Genomic DNA, 16,696 nt, shown 5'->3' on the forward strand with positions numbered 1-16,696 from the left:
GAAAAAGGAGACATGTGGTCAGGCTTTGGATACACATGTAGGCCCAACTATTGTTCACCAATAGTAGGTACCAACTGAATTTTGAGAAGTAGTCCACCAGTAGGATGTACAATTTGCCGTTAAACTCAAACAGATCTGACTCTCTGGCGTTTCTGTTGGCTTAAGTGGCTGTCTGGAAATCTTATTTTGAAAATCCTTGGCTGGCTGCTTGCTCTTTACCATCCCCAGATGAGATTGGTGTATCAGCTTTAGCATGTGCTTTTAGCATATTGGGAGGTACTACTATACGTAGTCCAAAATGATTCCATCGGACAGAACAAGCTGGCTTCTTGAATCCCAATAATGGCCACTTCTCGCCTATATTGAGTCCAGCCCCACTGAATCGTTTGTTGCAGACAGATAAGCTTGTTTTTGTGCTCTCCAGTTCTGTGTATTTCTGATTGATAACTGTAACAAAGGTAAGTGTGGAGACACACTCTAGAGCAGTGGCAACCAACCTTTTTAGGCTCAAGATCCCCGAACTTGGCCTTGGTGAAGATCTACCTATTGAAGCACTGAGAGAAAAAGATGGCCAGATTGAGCTTCCAGCTTGCGGCCTTTTATTTAGGCTAATTGTATTTCAATTACATGAAATGCTTTGGTCCAACTTTCAGATTGATGTAACAAAGAAAACAATGTAAATAGCATATCTTGCTATCTAGAATGTCTTGCTTTAAGAATTTTAAAACACACCTTAAATTTTAAGTTTCTTTATTTAATTTCATTCCGACACCAAAAAAGGCATGTGGCCTATTTTGTATAAGGGAATTATTGTGTTCATAGTAGACAACAAAGAAAAAATCAACAAACTTGCAATGAGCAGATCATATTAGGTCACCTAATATGAGCCATGGTCTAGAATACAAAGACAGCCTCGTGGTCCAAGCATATGACGGTGCTGCCGTCAGGAGTTGTAAGCATTCCGGGGTCCAGGCTAGAATCAAAGAGCAAGCAAAATAAGCCTTTTACATCCATTTTAATGCCTACTGTCTAAATTTAGTTTTAGTAGATACAGTAAAAGCTGTCCCGGAGGCAGAGGAGTTCTTCTCCTTAATAGAAAAACTATATGTGTTCACCTCTGGGTCTTATGTCCATCCTAAATGGCTAACTACACATAAAGACATGTACGAAGGTGCACCAAGAGAACTCCAGCGATTAAGTGACACTCGATGGGCATGCCGATTTATGGCTCTACGTAACATTATGGATAGATTGCTTGCCCTTAAGCGAGTGCTGCAAGATTTAGTCCAAGAGCGGAATGGTTAAAAGATCTATTGAGGCTCAAGGTCTGCTGGCACAGATAGATCTTGGCTTCATTGTGCATCTTGTTACACTCCGTAAAGTGTTTGGAGAAACACAACTTCTCTCTGATATGCTACAGTCTTCATCACTTGACTTTTTAAAAGCTGTTGACTTAGTTGATGCTTTAGTTCAAACATTGAATGACTTCAGGGAGGAGTCATTCTTTGATAACTTGTGGGATGAAGTGTTGAACATTTCTGAGCAGTGTGATACTGCAATACAGATACAGGCTAAGCTCTAAACTTGATGAACACTGTGTACTGACTACTGTTGGACAGAGAGAGTCAGAATCAGATAAAGACAGGTTTCGTACAACATTTTTGTACCCCATCATTAATCAGATGCTCAATGAGCTTAAGAGGCGGTTTTCAAAGACAAACTGTGACATAATGAATAGCACCCAAGCTCTAAACCCCAATGGTGATGTATTTGTGAAAGAACAGCTCTACTTTCATTTGCTCGATTATATGATTCAAATACTGAGGACTTGAGGCATGGACTACATCAGTTTGGCCGAATCTTAGAAAGGAAAATACAGACCAGGATGCAGAGACCCTCTAGTACAGCAGAGCTGGTACTTTTCATTGAGCCATTCAAAGAAGTATTTTTTGAGCTCTTCAGACTCTGCAAAATAGCAGTCGCAATCCCAGTGAGTACTGCTTCTTGTGAGCAGAATTTTTCGACACTGAAGCTGGTGAAAACTTACCTCAGGTCCACCCTAACTGATGAGAGATTAAGCAATCTGGGTTTGCTAAGTATCGAGTCTAGGAGGGCAAAGGCTTTGAATCTTGACTCATTTGTTGATCGGTTTGCCAAAAATCACAGAAAACGCTGAATACAGTTGCTGTAATGTGAATTTCTACAAATTCTAGAGACACTCTAGTACAGTAAAGCTTGTTCTGTTCATTGAGCCTTATGAAGAATGTTCTGTATCTTTAGCTGAAGCTAACAGGAATGTGTTTTATTTTGTTTTAAATATTGTAATTTAATAAAATTATAACTGTAACAAATACCAATCAAAGTATTATGTTGTTTTTTTGTGCGCTTTTACTTTATATAGGCTACTGAACTAAAAATGTTGAAAGCTTGAACACTGTCTTTGTCTCTTTTGTCCTGGGTTGAATGTGCCCCTCTGACAAAACAACTGTGCCCAGCCTGGCCCCCGCAGTAACATCGGTCTAGAACCGCCACTGCTTAGGTGCCATTGTTAACTGTAAATGTTTATCCTCTGAAGCTTCATGCAAGTTACTATGTTTACAATTAGCATTTTAGAAAGTAGAACTGTAATGTGCACAACAAAACTACAACAACAAATAACAAAATTCCCAGTGCTATGAAGCTAAGTGCAGTTCTATGTCCAATCTTATGCAGCATCACTTTTTACAATGCCACAATGCTTTTACAAGGCAAAACTGTTGCAGTCATGTTCCTCACTCAAGTCAATGTGATGGCTTTGACTGAATATCGTCTGTGATTGCTTTGTAGTTTGGCTAATAGCTACAGACAGACAGCCTGAGTCAGTCTGTGAAGTGTCTGTTAGTAAGCTGGCTCCTGTACTTTGATTTGATTATTTTAATTTGTGAAAACGCCATTTTACAGAGGTTAGTGGATCCAAAGTAGGCCTTCACTCTTAGTGCACATGCAGTGAGGAAAGGAAACTTCTCTCTGCTGACAAGTTCCCAAAAGTCACTGTCCCTTGATCTGGCTTTCAGCTCTATATCATTTTGCAAATCAACCATCTCCATGTCAACTCCACATGGCTCGTTTTTGACTGCGTTCAGTTTTGCTGTCAGAAACCCCAGGTCCAATAGCCACGCATCATCTGACAGTTCCCAGTGCTCCTCGATCCAATAACGCCTTGAACAAGCGGTGCTGAAGCGCTTTTCCTCAAATCAGGTTTATTAGTTTGACCACCATTGTCATTAAATGAAAAAAGTCCACGACCTTCCCAACCAAGGCCTGCTGATGAATCACACAGTGATAATTTATGAAGTCGGGAAAATCGGGGTAATTAGGGCACAGTGCTATAAAACCAGAGTGCACATTGCCGGGGTCCAATCAGTAGTAATTGGCACCAGCCATTTTCACGAGCATGTTTTTTAAACTCATTGTATATATCCTCACCTCTTGTTCTCTCCTTTAAGTGCAAAAGAGTGAGGAAGTCCTCCTTTGTTGTAGAATCCTGGAAAGCCATAAAAATACAACAAGCTGAGCTGTGTCCATTACATCCAGAGATTCATCAAACTGTAGTCAAACATATTCACAGTGACATTCATTCAAAAGCTCATACATGTGGGAAGCTCACCAAACATTTAAGGCAGCATGGCGTCAATCTTTAAGACTGTACAGCGTTTAATGTCCTGCAGTCTCTGAGCCCGAGTGTGTCGTCTTCAGCTAGCGCTTGTAGCACCTCACTATCACCTCCAGTAGAGCTAGGGAGAGCGAGCTGCGACGGCAGCGACACACCGTTCTCGCTGGCATTCAAGGTAAAGCTAACTAACATGACTCATATGAATTATGTCAGTAGGTGTCCTATAAATAAGACGCACAAAAAGCAGTTAAAAACTTTATTATCCACAAATGGTTCAACTGCTACTGATTTCCACTGTGTTGTTATGGAATATATGAGAGATTAATATTCATCACAGATCTTAAAGTTGACAATTATTGATGTAACATTAGTTTACAGGGACAATTAGAACATTTTCTTCTACTAATTATCCATAAATACGACTGTAATGTGTTGATTGGTTAATTTAAACACCAGTATTTTCAAGTCTAAAAGTTTCAACATTGCCTCTATCTCAGTTACTGCTAATTTACCCTAATTTTCCTTTCCTTTTTTTTTACCATTTTAGAATCGAAATAGGTTATCGATAAGCAGAATCGGAATCAATAAAATTTAAACGATATCCAACCCTACACACCCCAGACCTTCACCAATCAAAGACCAGCGTTGCTGTTTTACACAGACACTACTTCCTTTCACTACCATGAACTCTTACAAACTAAAAATTAGTTGTTACTATTCATATATAGCTTTTAAACTTATTATAACATAATTTTTTTAAACATCAAATAACTTTAACCTTATTTGTTATCTACATTTTAATCTTTATTTGTTAAAACAGTTGTTTTAAACCAGATCGCATATTCTGGGGTTAGGGTTATAACTATTTAATCACTTATTTATTAGGTCAATTTTGTATTTGGGCTACACAACCAAACATTAACATTCTGACAGTATCACATCACAACATCCTGACTAGATTTGCTCTATGAATTCCTGAAATGAACTAAAATGCACGATTCATCCTAATCAGCTAAATTTAGCAGCGAGGATAATGAGTGCATTTTAATTTTCTGGTAAATTATCTCTTTAAGGCAATGCATTTAAGGAACATCTGTAGCTGGGTAAACTACTGAAAATATTCTAGATTACACTATTATTATAATTTTATTGTACTGTAAAAAATAGATTTGGGGCTTTTGAAAAAAAGCCATCCCCAGCTCTGCCCCTGCCGAACAGGTCTTCTGAAACATGAATGACATACAATTCAAATATCACTCCCACCTCACAGATGAGAGGCGGCGGTCCTGTGTGAAGATCCAGTAACATATTACAGCCCTGATATTTAAAGGAGCAGGAGTGCGGTTCAGACAGAAATCGCATTAAACATTTGAGAATGCTATCCATTTATTATGGCTATTATTTTGCAACAATCTATCTGAACAAGTTGTGATTTTGTCAGTGAATAAAATCACAGTTTCAACTTCACTTTCACAAAATGGTGACTACATATTTCTGGAAACCTTTCATAAAAAACACACAACAATGGACATATGCAAGAATTTATTTATAGCAAATACTTATTATTCTGCCTAGCAACCCTTACACAGCAACCAAACAAACAATAAGGCATCTTTGTGGCTTTTTGTGCTTTCGATTAATGGATTAATTGATGGCACAGTGCTACTGATGGGATATGGTCACAGGTGTATGCTTAAGGAGTATTTTACAACAGCTTTGAACAAGGCTCATCCAATCAACGACAGGAGCAATCTGTTTTATAAAATGATTTTCACAAACAAACTTTTTGACTTGCATTGCATACTAAAAAAACCTCTTATAGTGCAATCTGTGACTAACTACAGTGCCCCTTAAAAAAGGTTTATAATGAATCCTCTCCTTTCTCTTCCTGCTCTTCCACCAGCTGAGTGAAGTGGAGTTGAATGGGCAAATTGAGCAGGTGTGTGAGCAGGTCTACAGTGAGATGCAGGCCCAGGCCTTGGAGGCTGCCATGGACAGCCTGGAAACCATGGACACCCTGCCAATGCCAGGATGCTTCCGGATGCGAAGTCCCAGCTATGTGAGGGCGATTGACCAGGGGTGTTCGGGGGAGGAAGAAGGAGAAGAGGGGAAACCACTGCTCCTGCTGCCATCCTCCCCACCACGCACCTCTGCCACCACTGTCAGGACCATCCAGAGCAGTACAGGTAGGGCACTACAAGGCAGCAATGGATGTTTCGTTTCAGTAGGTCTCATGCAAGAACATTTTCTTACTCTTATCCTAAATTCCTCTCACATGTCTGTTATTTTAGTTCATATAACCACAAAATGCCAGATTCAGCAAACACTTTAACTTCAGAAAAGTGTGTCAATGACCTGCATAAAGATGATGAATGCCACCTGTGCGTACTTAAGCAAAGATGCACAAGGATAATAATAACAATTATAATACATTATATTTATAGGCCCTTTCAGAGCACTCAAGGTCACCTTACAGGCAGAGATAAAAACACAACAACAACAAATAACAATCAAAAACATAAACAAAATTAATAAAATGAACAATGAATAAAACATATAGTTTTGCCAAATGGAAGACAATCAAACTGAATATGCCAGTTTAAAAAGATGAGTTTTTAGATGAGATTTAAAAATGGAGAGAGAGTCAATGTTATGAATGTCTGGTGGTAGAGAGTTCCAGAGGCGGGAGCAGAGCGGCTGAAGGCTCTAGATCCCATGATTGTCAAACTGGCAGGTGGTACAGTGAGGTGGATGGAAGAAGAAGATCTGAGGGTGCGGGAGGGTGTGTCAATGTGCAGGAGTTCAGAAAGGTATGGTAGAGCGAGATTATGGATGACTTTAAAGGAATAGTTCACCCAAAAATGATAATTCACTCATTATCTACTCACCCCTATGCCGGGGTGAGGTGTGGGTGAAGTGTTTGAGTCCACAAAACACTGTTTCAGGGGTAAACCGCTCAGCAGCCAGGTAGCAGCCGAATCCAATACAACTAAAGTATTAGGGGCTTATCTTCAGACGTAAAAAAAATAAATAAACAAAAAACATGACGTGCCTCCATACTGCTCCTGTGGTGTCATCCAAGTGTCCAAAAGCCCTGACATTCATATTTAACTCTAAACGAGGTAATTTACACTGTGTTTTAAAGCCTAAATGTCTGAGGGACCGTCAGAATTGCTAATGTCAGCTGGCTTAGCCACTTCTGGTCGACTTTTAGGCGTAAAACACAGTGGAAATGACCTTGTTTCGAGTCGAATATGAATGTCGGGGCTTGCAGATACTTGGATGACACTACAGGAGCCTAAAGTCCACCAGAAGTGGCTAAGCCAGGGGACGTTAGCATTTCTGACTGTCCCTGAATGCACCTCGTCGGAAGATATCAGCAGACAAATGTTGAGTAGATGGAAGTATGCTGAACGGGTAACATTATTGGTGTGGGCTTGGAAAGATAGTGTGCTGTCAAGGATGACACCCAGACTCTTTACCTGAGGGGAGGAAAGGGTGGATTTGGTACCAATGACAACTTCGGTTTCATCGCTATTGAGTCTGAGGAAAATGCAGGAGTACCAGGACTTGATTTCCTGTAGGCAATCAGAGAAAGAGGTAGGCAGGAGGATGGAGGTAGGTTTTGTTGAAAAGGTAGAGCTGGGTGTCATCTGCATAGCAATGGAAATTAATGTAAAATTTACGGAAGATATGGGCAAGAGGAAGTAAGTAGATGATAAACAGAAAGGGCCCCAGGACAGAACCTTTGGGAACACCAGTAGAGACTGGAAATGGCTGGGATTTGAAAGATTTGACTTGGATGAACAGAGTGCGGCCAAAAAGGTATGATTTGAACCAATCAAAGGGTGTGTATGTGCCAACATTGTGGGTTACCCTTGAATCTACAGTAAGATGTTTTGAAAATGTGTTGTTCAGTGGTGCAAAGACTGAAGAAATGGTCCTGTAGAAGGGTCGAAAAAAATGATGCTGATAATGACCGTATTTATATCCACAGTGTTGCTATTTCACAAACCAGAGTAGTCCTGAACCTTTTAAATTAATGTAAACAATTTCTACTTTTTACTGAAATATAACCAATAAACAAATGGGACCACTGTAAACATCACTGTGGAGCAGCACTCTATGAGTGATACAAATTGTTGTTTTTATACTATCTTTTTTATCCATCAACGTGAAATTGCCAGAAAGGACCTTCGACAATACACTGATAAAAGTGGTTAAGGCTGTTGGACAACTAAACATTTGACTATCAGTCTCACAAATAGTATTCTGTGTGAAAGCCCTGTGCTTTGTTGAGCCATCCATCCAGCCTGACCTCCTCTTAACAGGGACTTTCTAGTAATTATTTTAGCCACTAGAGTCACCTGGCAATAAAACGTAACTAGAGTAATAAATTGCTTCACAGACGACCATAGATATATAAATGAAGATGGACAACATGACTGTTCCCCAAAAGTGAAGCCAAAGTGTCTTGATCGATATCTGGTGGCTGACTGCAATATAGATCACATGTCCTGCTATGTAAGTGGATGGGACATGCACCAAACTTAAAAGTATAAGTACATTTTAAATACATTTTTCTCAAAGATGGTTTGATGTTCAAGTGTACATTTTTCCAGTAAGTTAGTTGGTAGTAGTAGGTTTTTGATGCTATACCACTACCCTAACTATGGCTCCAAATGTAAAAGGGTAAGCGTTCATATCTAGGATATTTTAGCTTGATTTCTGGATAGTAGGAGACAGGTAATCCATATTTATTTACAATCTATGCAGATGACCTATGGGCTTGGAACATCTTCATCAAATATACAGTATATATATTGTATTTTATTTTTATTTCCTTTCCATACCTATTTTCCATACCTATTTTCCATACCTATTTTTCCTGTCACATTTAATTCTAACGTCTTACATCTGCTTGTATGATAATTGCAGCATTGGTACATTATTGGCTAATCACAAGTAACAAGACCTTTAATCTGGGAAGAGTATTCAGATCTGTGATAATATAATGAGACAGAGCTCTCTCTCTCTCTCTCTCAGAGCTGATGATTTTCTGGCTTCCATTTTCAAGTGACTTCATTCTGTGGAGTCTCATGAGATAAGACAGTTTTTCACAAAAATGGACAGTGACAGTTTATAAAGCGTTTTTGAGTTTGACCCTGTAATCAGTGATGGGATGCTGCAAAAGAGAAGAGTGTAGCATTCTGTGTATGAAAGAAATTGACAATCATGGTTCCTCTTTAAAAAATGGCAGGCCACTGGTTTAACAGTGGTCATTTTGTTATTATTATTCTTTTCAATCTGGTATAATAGACAACAGTGTTTACTGCAGACAGCCCTTTCCCGCAAAAAAAACCCTTTTTCTTGCTTGAGTCTAACAGTTGTTTCAAAAGGGGAGAATTTGTTGACTTTTTTGTGGAAATAGTTAAATTACATGTCCAGTGTTTGCACTGGATAGGTTGGGTAAGATTTACAGTCCAGTACAACATGGTGTAGTTACACACATAACAGGAGAAAGAATTACAAAATGCTTGGGGCTGCAGTTGCACGCATAATATGTACTGTGCAATCTGATGTACGCTGTAACAACAAACCAGATATCGCACAAAGATAATATTTTCAAAGCAAAAAAATGCTGTCTTTATATATGGTATTCGAATGAAACCCACAGGGGCTTTGTGTCAGCTGTCTGGTATTAGGATTGCCCTTTTTTTTAAATGCTCAACTGGAGATGACCTACATTTACTGCTCCTCTGGGAATTCTTAGTTAACCAGAGGATATATGGATATACACAGACAAACAAGCAAGAATGTGTATGTACAGTGTATTCACTCATGCACAATCTTACCATTGCACTGCAGTCACACAGGACAGTATATGGTCAGCTCTTCTACCACATGACTCCTTTGTGTATTGAAGTACATCATCTTCTCAGGCCTGTTGTATAGCTGATTTGGCACCCGAGGACTTTAATAACCTTAATTGGCATTTTTTATTTATTGACTGATCTACAGTGTGGTGTAATTGTATTTAACAGGACTCCAAGGCAGGAAAGCACACATCAGAACATTTTCCCCCTGGAAAGATAACCCCAACAGATGACAATTGAGAATCAAGTTTTGTAACAGTCCTATCTTTTATTTTCTCTGGTGTATTTTCAGAGCATTTTTGTAAGGTTTTAGGGGGGTTTGCCACACTGCTTTTGAGAAACTCAGTTAAAGTTGGGCCTAAAATGGCACAGACTCCCAATATCAACCTGGTGTTAAATGATGTGCTCATATTCAGGTTCACAAGTTTGATTTTTATTATTACTTAGGAAGGTTTACAAGCTCTAATGTTCAGAAAACACATCACTTTCCTCATACTTTCCATACCTCTTCTCAGCCTGGTTTGTTATGGGGGTATGCATAGACTGTATATTAAAATAGGCATGGATGTAAAGTGGAACACCACAGAGGATTGCCAGGGGATGGCCCCAAAAATCTCTGGCTCCATAGATTGCCATTCAGAAAACGTCAACTTCTCTCATGAACTCCCAAGTCAATAAATGGGAAATGTGGGAAAATATTGGTGATTTTTTAGTCAATGACCACAAAAAATGCTTGTCAGTACAATTTTGCCATTCATCCATTCACACAGCACCAACCTTCTGATTGTTAGACGACCCGCTGTATCTCCTGAGCCACAGCCCAATACATTTTCTCCACAGGTCATTATGGTTTCAATAGTTAAATTCACTTTTTTACCAATGTTCTGGTGGTCCTGCTGAAAATAATTGTATCATCAACTGGATATGAGGACTAAAGGAGCGTTAGGTTTGGGGGCATGCCTGTATAATTGGCAACAGTGGTCTGAAATGATAGACATCTGACAGTTAGGATGGGGCGGACTGGAGAGTAATTTACTGAAGTCGAATTGGAGCTGCAAACACATTTTTTCCCCCAGTTATGCTACATTTACTCTTATTTCTTCATTATCTGTTCCACTAAAGGTTTGGCTGTATTTTCTTTTTTTTGATGAGTTTTGAGTTCTGATTAATTCTTGATCTCCGGTAATAATAGACCCAAGAGGGAGCCTTTTTTTTTGGTAAGTAAACACTTGTTTTCTTAACGTTTTACAGTTTTCATGTTCACATGTGTACTACAGACTGCAAAAGTTGGTGTGTGTCAAATTTTTTTGACCAAAGAAGGGGAGACTATTACCATTCTAATATCTGTCACAGTTAATGTAAATTGTGGGTGTATGTTACTAACCAAGCTAGCAAGGTAGCACTAGCATAAGCTGATAGCCTTTGTCTTGCTAACAGTACATGTCCTTCCCAGGCTGATAACCTGTGTTAACCACAGACTGTGGGGTGCAATGCATTAATGTTAACCTTGATAAAAAAGGAAACTTTTTTCAAATTTTAATATGACAACGTTTGTGCACTGCATTAATGTTATAATGTTTAGGTAACTTGAACATGGTGAAACAGCAGAAACTGTTCTGCATTGACTTTTGGTAGTTCTGAATGCCTACAGTCTAAATTTCAACAGGTGAAAAAAGTATTATGTAACTTTATGCAGATTATGTTGACTTGGTAGAAATAGCATCTGCCAAAACGTTTACTACATTAGATCTAGATGAGTGATTCTCCCTGGTCTGTGAATATTGGATTACTCTGTACCAGATAGACTGCCTTTTGCCTGCTAATTTTTGTATACTTTTACAATTTGTCTGTGCTCATGTGCTTTTGTATGTTTTTTAATAGCCATCAATCTTCCAGGGGCTGACAGACTGAAGCAATGGTTGACGTGAACTGGCAGTTCTTCACAGTCAAAAAGGTACACAGATATGCACTAATAAATGCACTAACTACACTCTCCAAATGTGGTGGATGTGGCTGAAATATAGAACCGAACATTGGTTTTTCGGTAAAAATTTAACTGAATATGTGGACACCAACATTTAAGTAAGTCACTCTTGTTTGTAACAATTGCAAAAAAGGTGGTCGTGTAATGTCTAATGTTCTCCTATATAATGTGAATACTTTTTTCAGAATTAGTTACAAAATGTGGGGTTTTATCCTCATTTTTTAAGTTATTATTTCTTTCTTTTTGGTTTAAATTGTTTGAATATAAGGATATTGTCGTGTTCAGTGTTCTTTCAACTAATACAGCATTTATATAACTCTACAACGTGTTCAACCAACCAATCTCACCTATGTGCTGTCGCCATTAGTCCTGTGATGTGGTAGCTCAAAGGCTTCAGCTACTCAGCAGCCTACCATCTTGTTTTATCATGATAAAGCACTACTATACTTGCTTTCAGGCACACGCTGAACTCCGGGATCTTCTTGACATTCACCTGTGGAGCTTTATGAGTGAGAGCCTCTGGACTTTCTGCTGAGTTTTTCTGGCCAGCCCCCTAGTTTTTGAGCAAATATCTCATGATGAAAAATTGGTTCAATACCTAAGACAGACTATAGATCATTTGGCCAAATGTTGTTCTGTTTGTGAGCCACCGTACTTGTAGTTCTATTTATGGCCAGCCAATCAGCATGTTTGTTGTTCAGTCAGCTCATTCACATACACACGGACGGAATTCTCCATGCTGTCAGTATGAACTCCTCACTTGGAGTCATCGGTCAATGTGTTGCTGTTTTTTTCCTGGACTGTATTAGCGGGTAGCGGGGATATGCTAGCTGGAAGTAATGGCAGATGGATTTCGCAGACCCCACCCTGTTGTATTGATGGAAATGTCGCAGACAATTGGCATATTTTTCGAGTGGGAGTACATTATTTTTTATCACTGCAGCTTTCTCCGGTAAGCCTGCAAAGACATTTTATTCTCCTCAACCTTGCTGGACAGCCATCAAGCAAGAGTGTCTTTCTTCTATGCAGCTAAAGTGTGCTGACCCAGGACAGACAGAGCTGTAATTACCCAGGGAAGATCCTGACTGCCTGAAGAGGAAGTTTAGTGAAGTCTGAAATTCACAAAACTACAAAACAATGGAAAGACAGTTGGAGTTTCATTCAAGAAATCTGAAACAAGGGGAGAGTATCGAGTAATTTATCAGTAATTTGAGAATCAGAGCTAAAAGTTAAAGCTAATCTGTGATCATATAGTGTGTGGCACTACCAGGAACTCTTCAAGAAAATCTCAGAGATAGCGAGTTAACCATTTCAATCAGCTGCATTCACGAGCTGACGGAAGAAAGTAGAAAGAAGCTAACAGAAGCCACCAGCGTTGATGCAGTAAAGCCAGTTTCATGGAGAAAGCAGGAGTAAACATCCCAATCGTTCTCTCAGACCATCACACACTGCAATAACTGTGGAAACAGTGTCCAGTTTACAGACAACAATGCCATAATTTCAAAAAGCCAAAGTAATTTACACAGAAGGATATACAGACATGAAGTGACCATGGAACAGCCCACAACATGTGAAGATGAAACATTTTATGTGAACGGTGTTGAAATTAAAATTGTGTTGACTGTGTCGAGTCCCAAACTAAAGAGCAGAATGAAGAGGAGGAGAATAATGCAAAATGCAAAGTGATGGCACAGACAGAACAAGTGACTAATTGTGAGAAAATGTCAATGCCAAAGAAAGCCACAAACCTTGTTGCTTATTATGGCACCAGGATTGAAAAAAATGGAACAGTTACACTGTCATGGTTTTAAAAGAAACAGTACCACCAATTACTCTTCTTCATGGTAAACAATGAGGTGCTGACACTGCGAGGATTTCTTGCTTGTGTGAACATGGGAATTGTCTAAATGAGTCTAGATGTCCATCAGAATACCACAGCAAATAGTTCTCACTTAATACAGAGACCTATTCAACAATGAGCTTGGTGAACTCCCAGTTACATATTCCATGAAGGTGGAACCCAGCATACAGCCTGTGATCTGGCCAGCTCACCACATCCCGGTCGCGATGCAAGGTAAAGTCAAAGCTGAACTTACACGAATGCAAATGATTTTTGTAAGCTGTCAGTAAGGACCTCCCTCCCTCCCACCTTATGTGTCGTGAAATGCCTTGACACAATTCTGGCCAGTAAAGTAGGCTCAGAGAGTGCTTGCATGCATCGTCTGGGACAGCTCTATCATGGAGAGAGGGGACGGCTGCAGCTTTGGTCAACAGGTTGGAGAGGAAAGATTTCCCTTGTGGAATTATGCGGATGGCGTAATTGAGATGGCCAAACGTTGCTGTTTGGTGCATATGTCCGCCAGAAGATAGTTTGATGGAAGCAGAGTGTTGTGTTGTGTTTTTTTAGAAGGCAGAGATGCCTGGAAGAATTCTGAGTCCAGGGTGATGCACAAAAACTCTATGGAGGTGCTAAGACCTGAGGTTTTCTCTTTGGAAAGAGGAAGGAAAGCTGAGTTCAGAGAAAGCTTTTGTAAGAGTGGAGAGCCCAGAGTGAGGAGGTGAGTATGGTGGGGTGACAACGAGGAAATCGTCGAGAGATGGAGTATGTATGGGAGTCTGTAATACTTGGTGAGAATCCGGTTTTATGAAAGTGAATCAAATATTTTGGGGCTGCTTCTGCAGCTGAAAGTGAGGCAGATGTAAAAATATAATGCACCTTTCCCATGAACACCGGAAATGTGCGGAAATCAGGACTGGCAATGAGAATGTTAATGCTTGGAATGTGTGAGCCTTGTGGGGAAGACAAGTCTGGTATTAGACTCTTTTTTCCGGAGTATTTTCGTTTGGCCACACCTATTGGACGGATGCGGAACTCTGGAAAAGGATGACTGTTGATTGGGCCTATTATGAATCCATCTTTGACCTCTTTAGCCAATAAGGTGTTGACAGTATGAGGTTCAGTGAGAGCAGACTGAAGGTCGTGGCAGGAGTGAGAAGTGTCGGGAAGGATTTCTGTACCAGGATGGAAACCGTGTGTGATTTTGATGAGAAAGTGCTCAAACTATCTGTCTGGATGATTTTATAAAGCTGTGGCAAGGACATTTATCTTAACGGGTGTGCTGAGGGGCTGTTTTTAGTCTGTCTGCTGATGTTATTGGATTGTGGGGGCAGGTGTTACAGGCATGGGTGACTTCGAAGAAGGGGCACACATGCAGGTGGAAGTTGGAGTGTGTGCAGCCCGGGTTGTTGAAGTTATTGCACACCATCCTGCCCCCCTGGTAGAGGATTGGTGTGACACGTTTATCGAGAACCTTGGCACGGGGATATTAACAGAGGGACTTATGTTGACAGGTCTAAGAATGATGGGAGGTGGGAGTGCAGCAGGTGGCGAGTAGTTGAAAACGGGGGTGCACGGGATGAAGAAGACCCAATCTCATTTCACCCCTTGGCCCAACCCTTACCCCTACCTGTTGTTTTCGAGGGTTATCTTGCCCCTTGAAACAGAGTCACAAGGGGTAGTGGTTGAAATCTTCCCCTATGCATTGGGACAGCCCTTCAAGAAGCCGTTACATCATCAGTAGTCGTCACGCAAACCCGACACGTCATCAGTAGTCGATGCCAAAATAGGGGATTATCATGCAAAAAAAGGGACAGCCTACCCCTACACGTGAATGCGCAAAACTAAGGGGTAGGGCCAAGGGGTGAAATGGGATTGGGCTGAAGTGTGTGATCGAGGTGGGGGAGCAGTGACTGTGCAAGCTGTGGCTGGTTGGGAAGATGCTCAGCATAGCTCGCAGGAGAGCGATGTGCGAGCTGCAAAGATGCTGCAATAAGCTCAAAATTTACAGTACCCCAGTATTTTCCCTGGTTGAACTGCTTTATCTGGCCAGCTGACTGGTGGTGAACATGTTATCTATAGAAGCCTGTACCCACAAAACGTAAGGCCATGTCTAGCACGATAAAAACATTATGGTCTAACTCAGATATACTACTGGGAAAAGCTGAGCAGGTGCCTCAGGTAAAGTGATAATTCAGCTGGAGTTAAAGGGATAGTTCACCGATAAATGAAAGTTCCTCATTATCTATCTACCACTATGTCAATGGAGGGGTGGGTGAAGTGTTTGAGTCCAAAAATCACTTCTTGAGTTTCAGGGGTAAACAGCGTTGCAGCCGAATCCAATACAATTGAAGTCAATTGTGACCTCTTCTTCAGATGTAGTAAAACAACAGAAAAAACATAACATGCCTCCATATGCCTCTATACGGCATCATTTACACCTTGTTTTTAGTTTTGAGCCTAAATGTCCTCTAATAGCGTCCTCTGTGGTGCATTCACTTACCCTCAGGCACACCAATGTGTGGCTACGTCTGCTGGCATTGTCACTTCTGGTAGTGGGCAAGAAGAGGTCACCTGGGCTAAAACACTGTTTACCCCTGAGACTCCTAAAGTGTGTTGTGGACTCAAACACTTTACTCACCCCTCTATCGGCATAGTGGTGATAGGTAATGGGTGAATTTTCATTTTTCTGTGAACTTTCCCTTTAAGTCCCTACATCTAGAGGGGACTGGATGACAGAGCTTCACAGAACCGAGATTGGTCTGCATTTCCCTAGGCTGTCTAGTGTCTATGATGGACGGATGAAGTAGCTGTGCTAGATCTACTTAGTTACCGGATAGGATCTGGTGACATAATACGGCAAAGACAGGAGAGGGCTGAGTGATGAAGCTGGCCGGATGGGTGGTGCTGCCATGGCAATTGACACATGAAGATTAGCCTGTGATGAGGCCATTTGATGTGCTGGATGGTGCTGTGGTGCTGGCGGGAGAAGAAAAGAGGGGGGAGCAGAAGCCCTACTGCTGAAAGCGGGTGAAGGAAGAGTAGAGGAAGGAAAGGAAAGGAAAGAAAAGAAAGCTGATATTACGTGAGAAAACTCAGAAACAGAGTTTTGAAACACCAATATGACCTGTTCCCTACGAGAGGGAGCTGATGATGCGTAGCTGTGGAGGAGGTGCGGTGACGTAATGCGTGACATGGCAAGCGTGGGCTGGCCCAGACGAGTAACCCGGAAGCACTGGATGCTGTTGTAGGAGTGTTGATAGAAGTTGAATATAGATGAAAAAGCCTTGCTTTATTGTTGTTGCGGTGGAAGGAACCTCTGGAGGCCGGCTGCGGTTCGGGCTCTG

General features: G+C 40.7%; 1 protein-coding gene across 3 annotated transcripts in view; it reads left to right on the forward strand.

Moving 5' to 3' along the window:
- LOC118117721 (disks large-associated protein 1) overlaps nucleotides 1-16,696 on the forward strand; it is a 109,840-nt gene that overhangs the window by 49,837 nt on the left and 43,307 nt on the right. For all 3 annotated transcript variants that reach the window (XM_035170215.2, XM_035170216.2, XM_035170219.2), the window contains exon 6: nucleotides 5,556-5,838. In XM_035170215.2, the coding sequence (XP_035026106.1) occupies nucleotides 5,556-5,838 (283 nt within the window). The remainder of the gene's footprint in view (nucleotides 1-5,555; nucleotides 5,839-16,696) is intronic.

The sequence above is a fragment of the Hippoglossus stenolepis genome, chromosome 11 (genome assembly GCF_022539355.2).
Source record: "Hippoglossus stenolepis isolate QCI-W04-F060 chromosome 11, HSTE1.2, whole genome shotgun sequence".
Lineage (NCBI taxonomy): Eukaryota > Metazoa > Chordata > Actinopteri > Pleuronectiformes > Pleuronectidae > Hippoglossus > Hippoglossus stenolepis.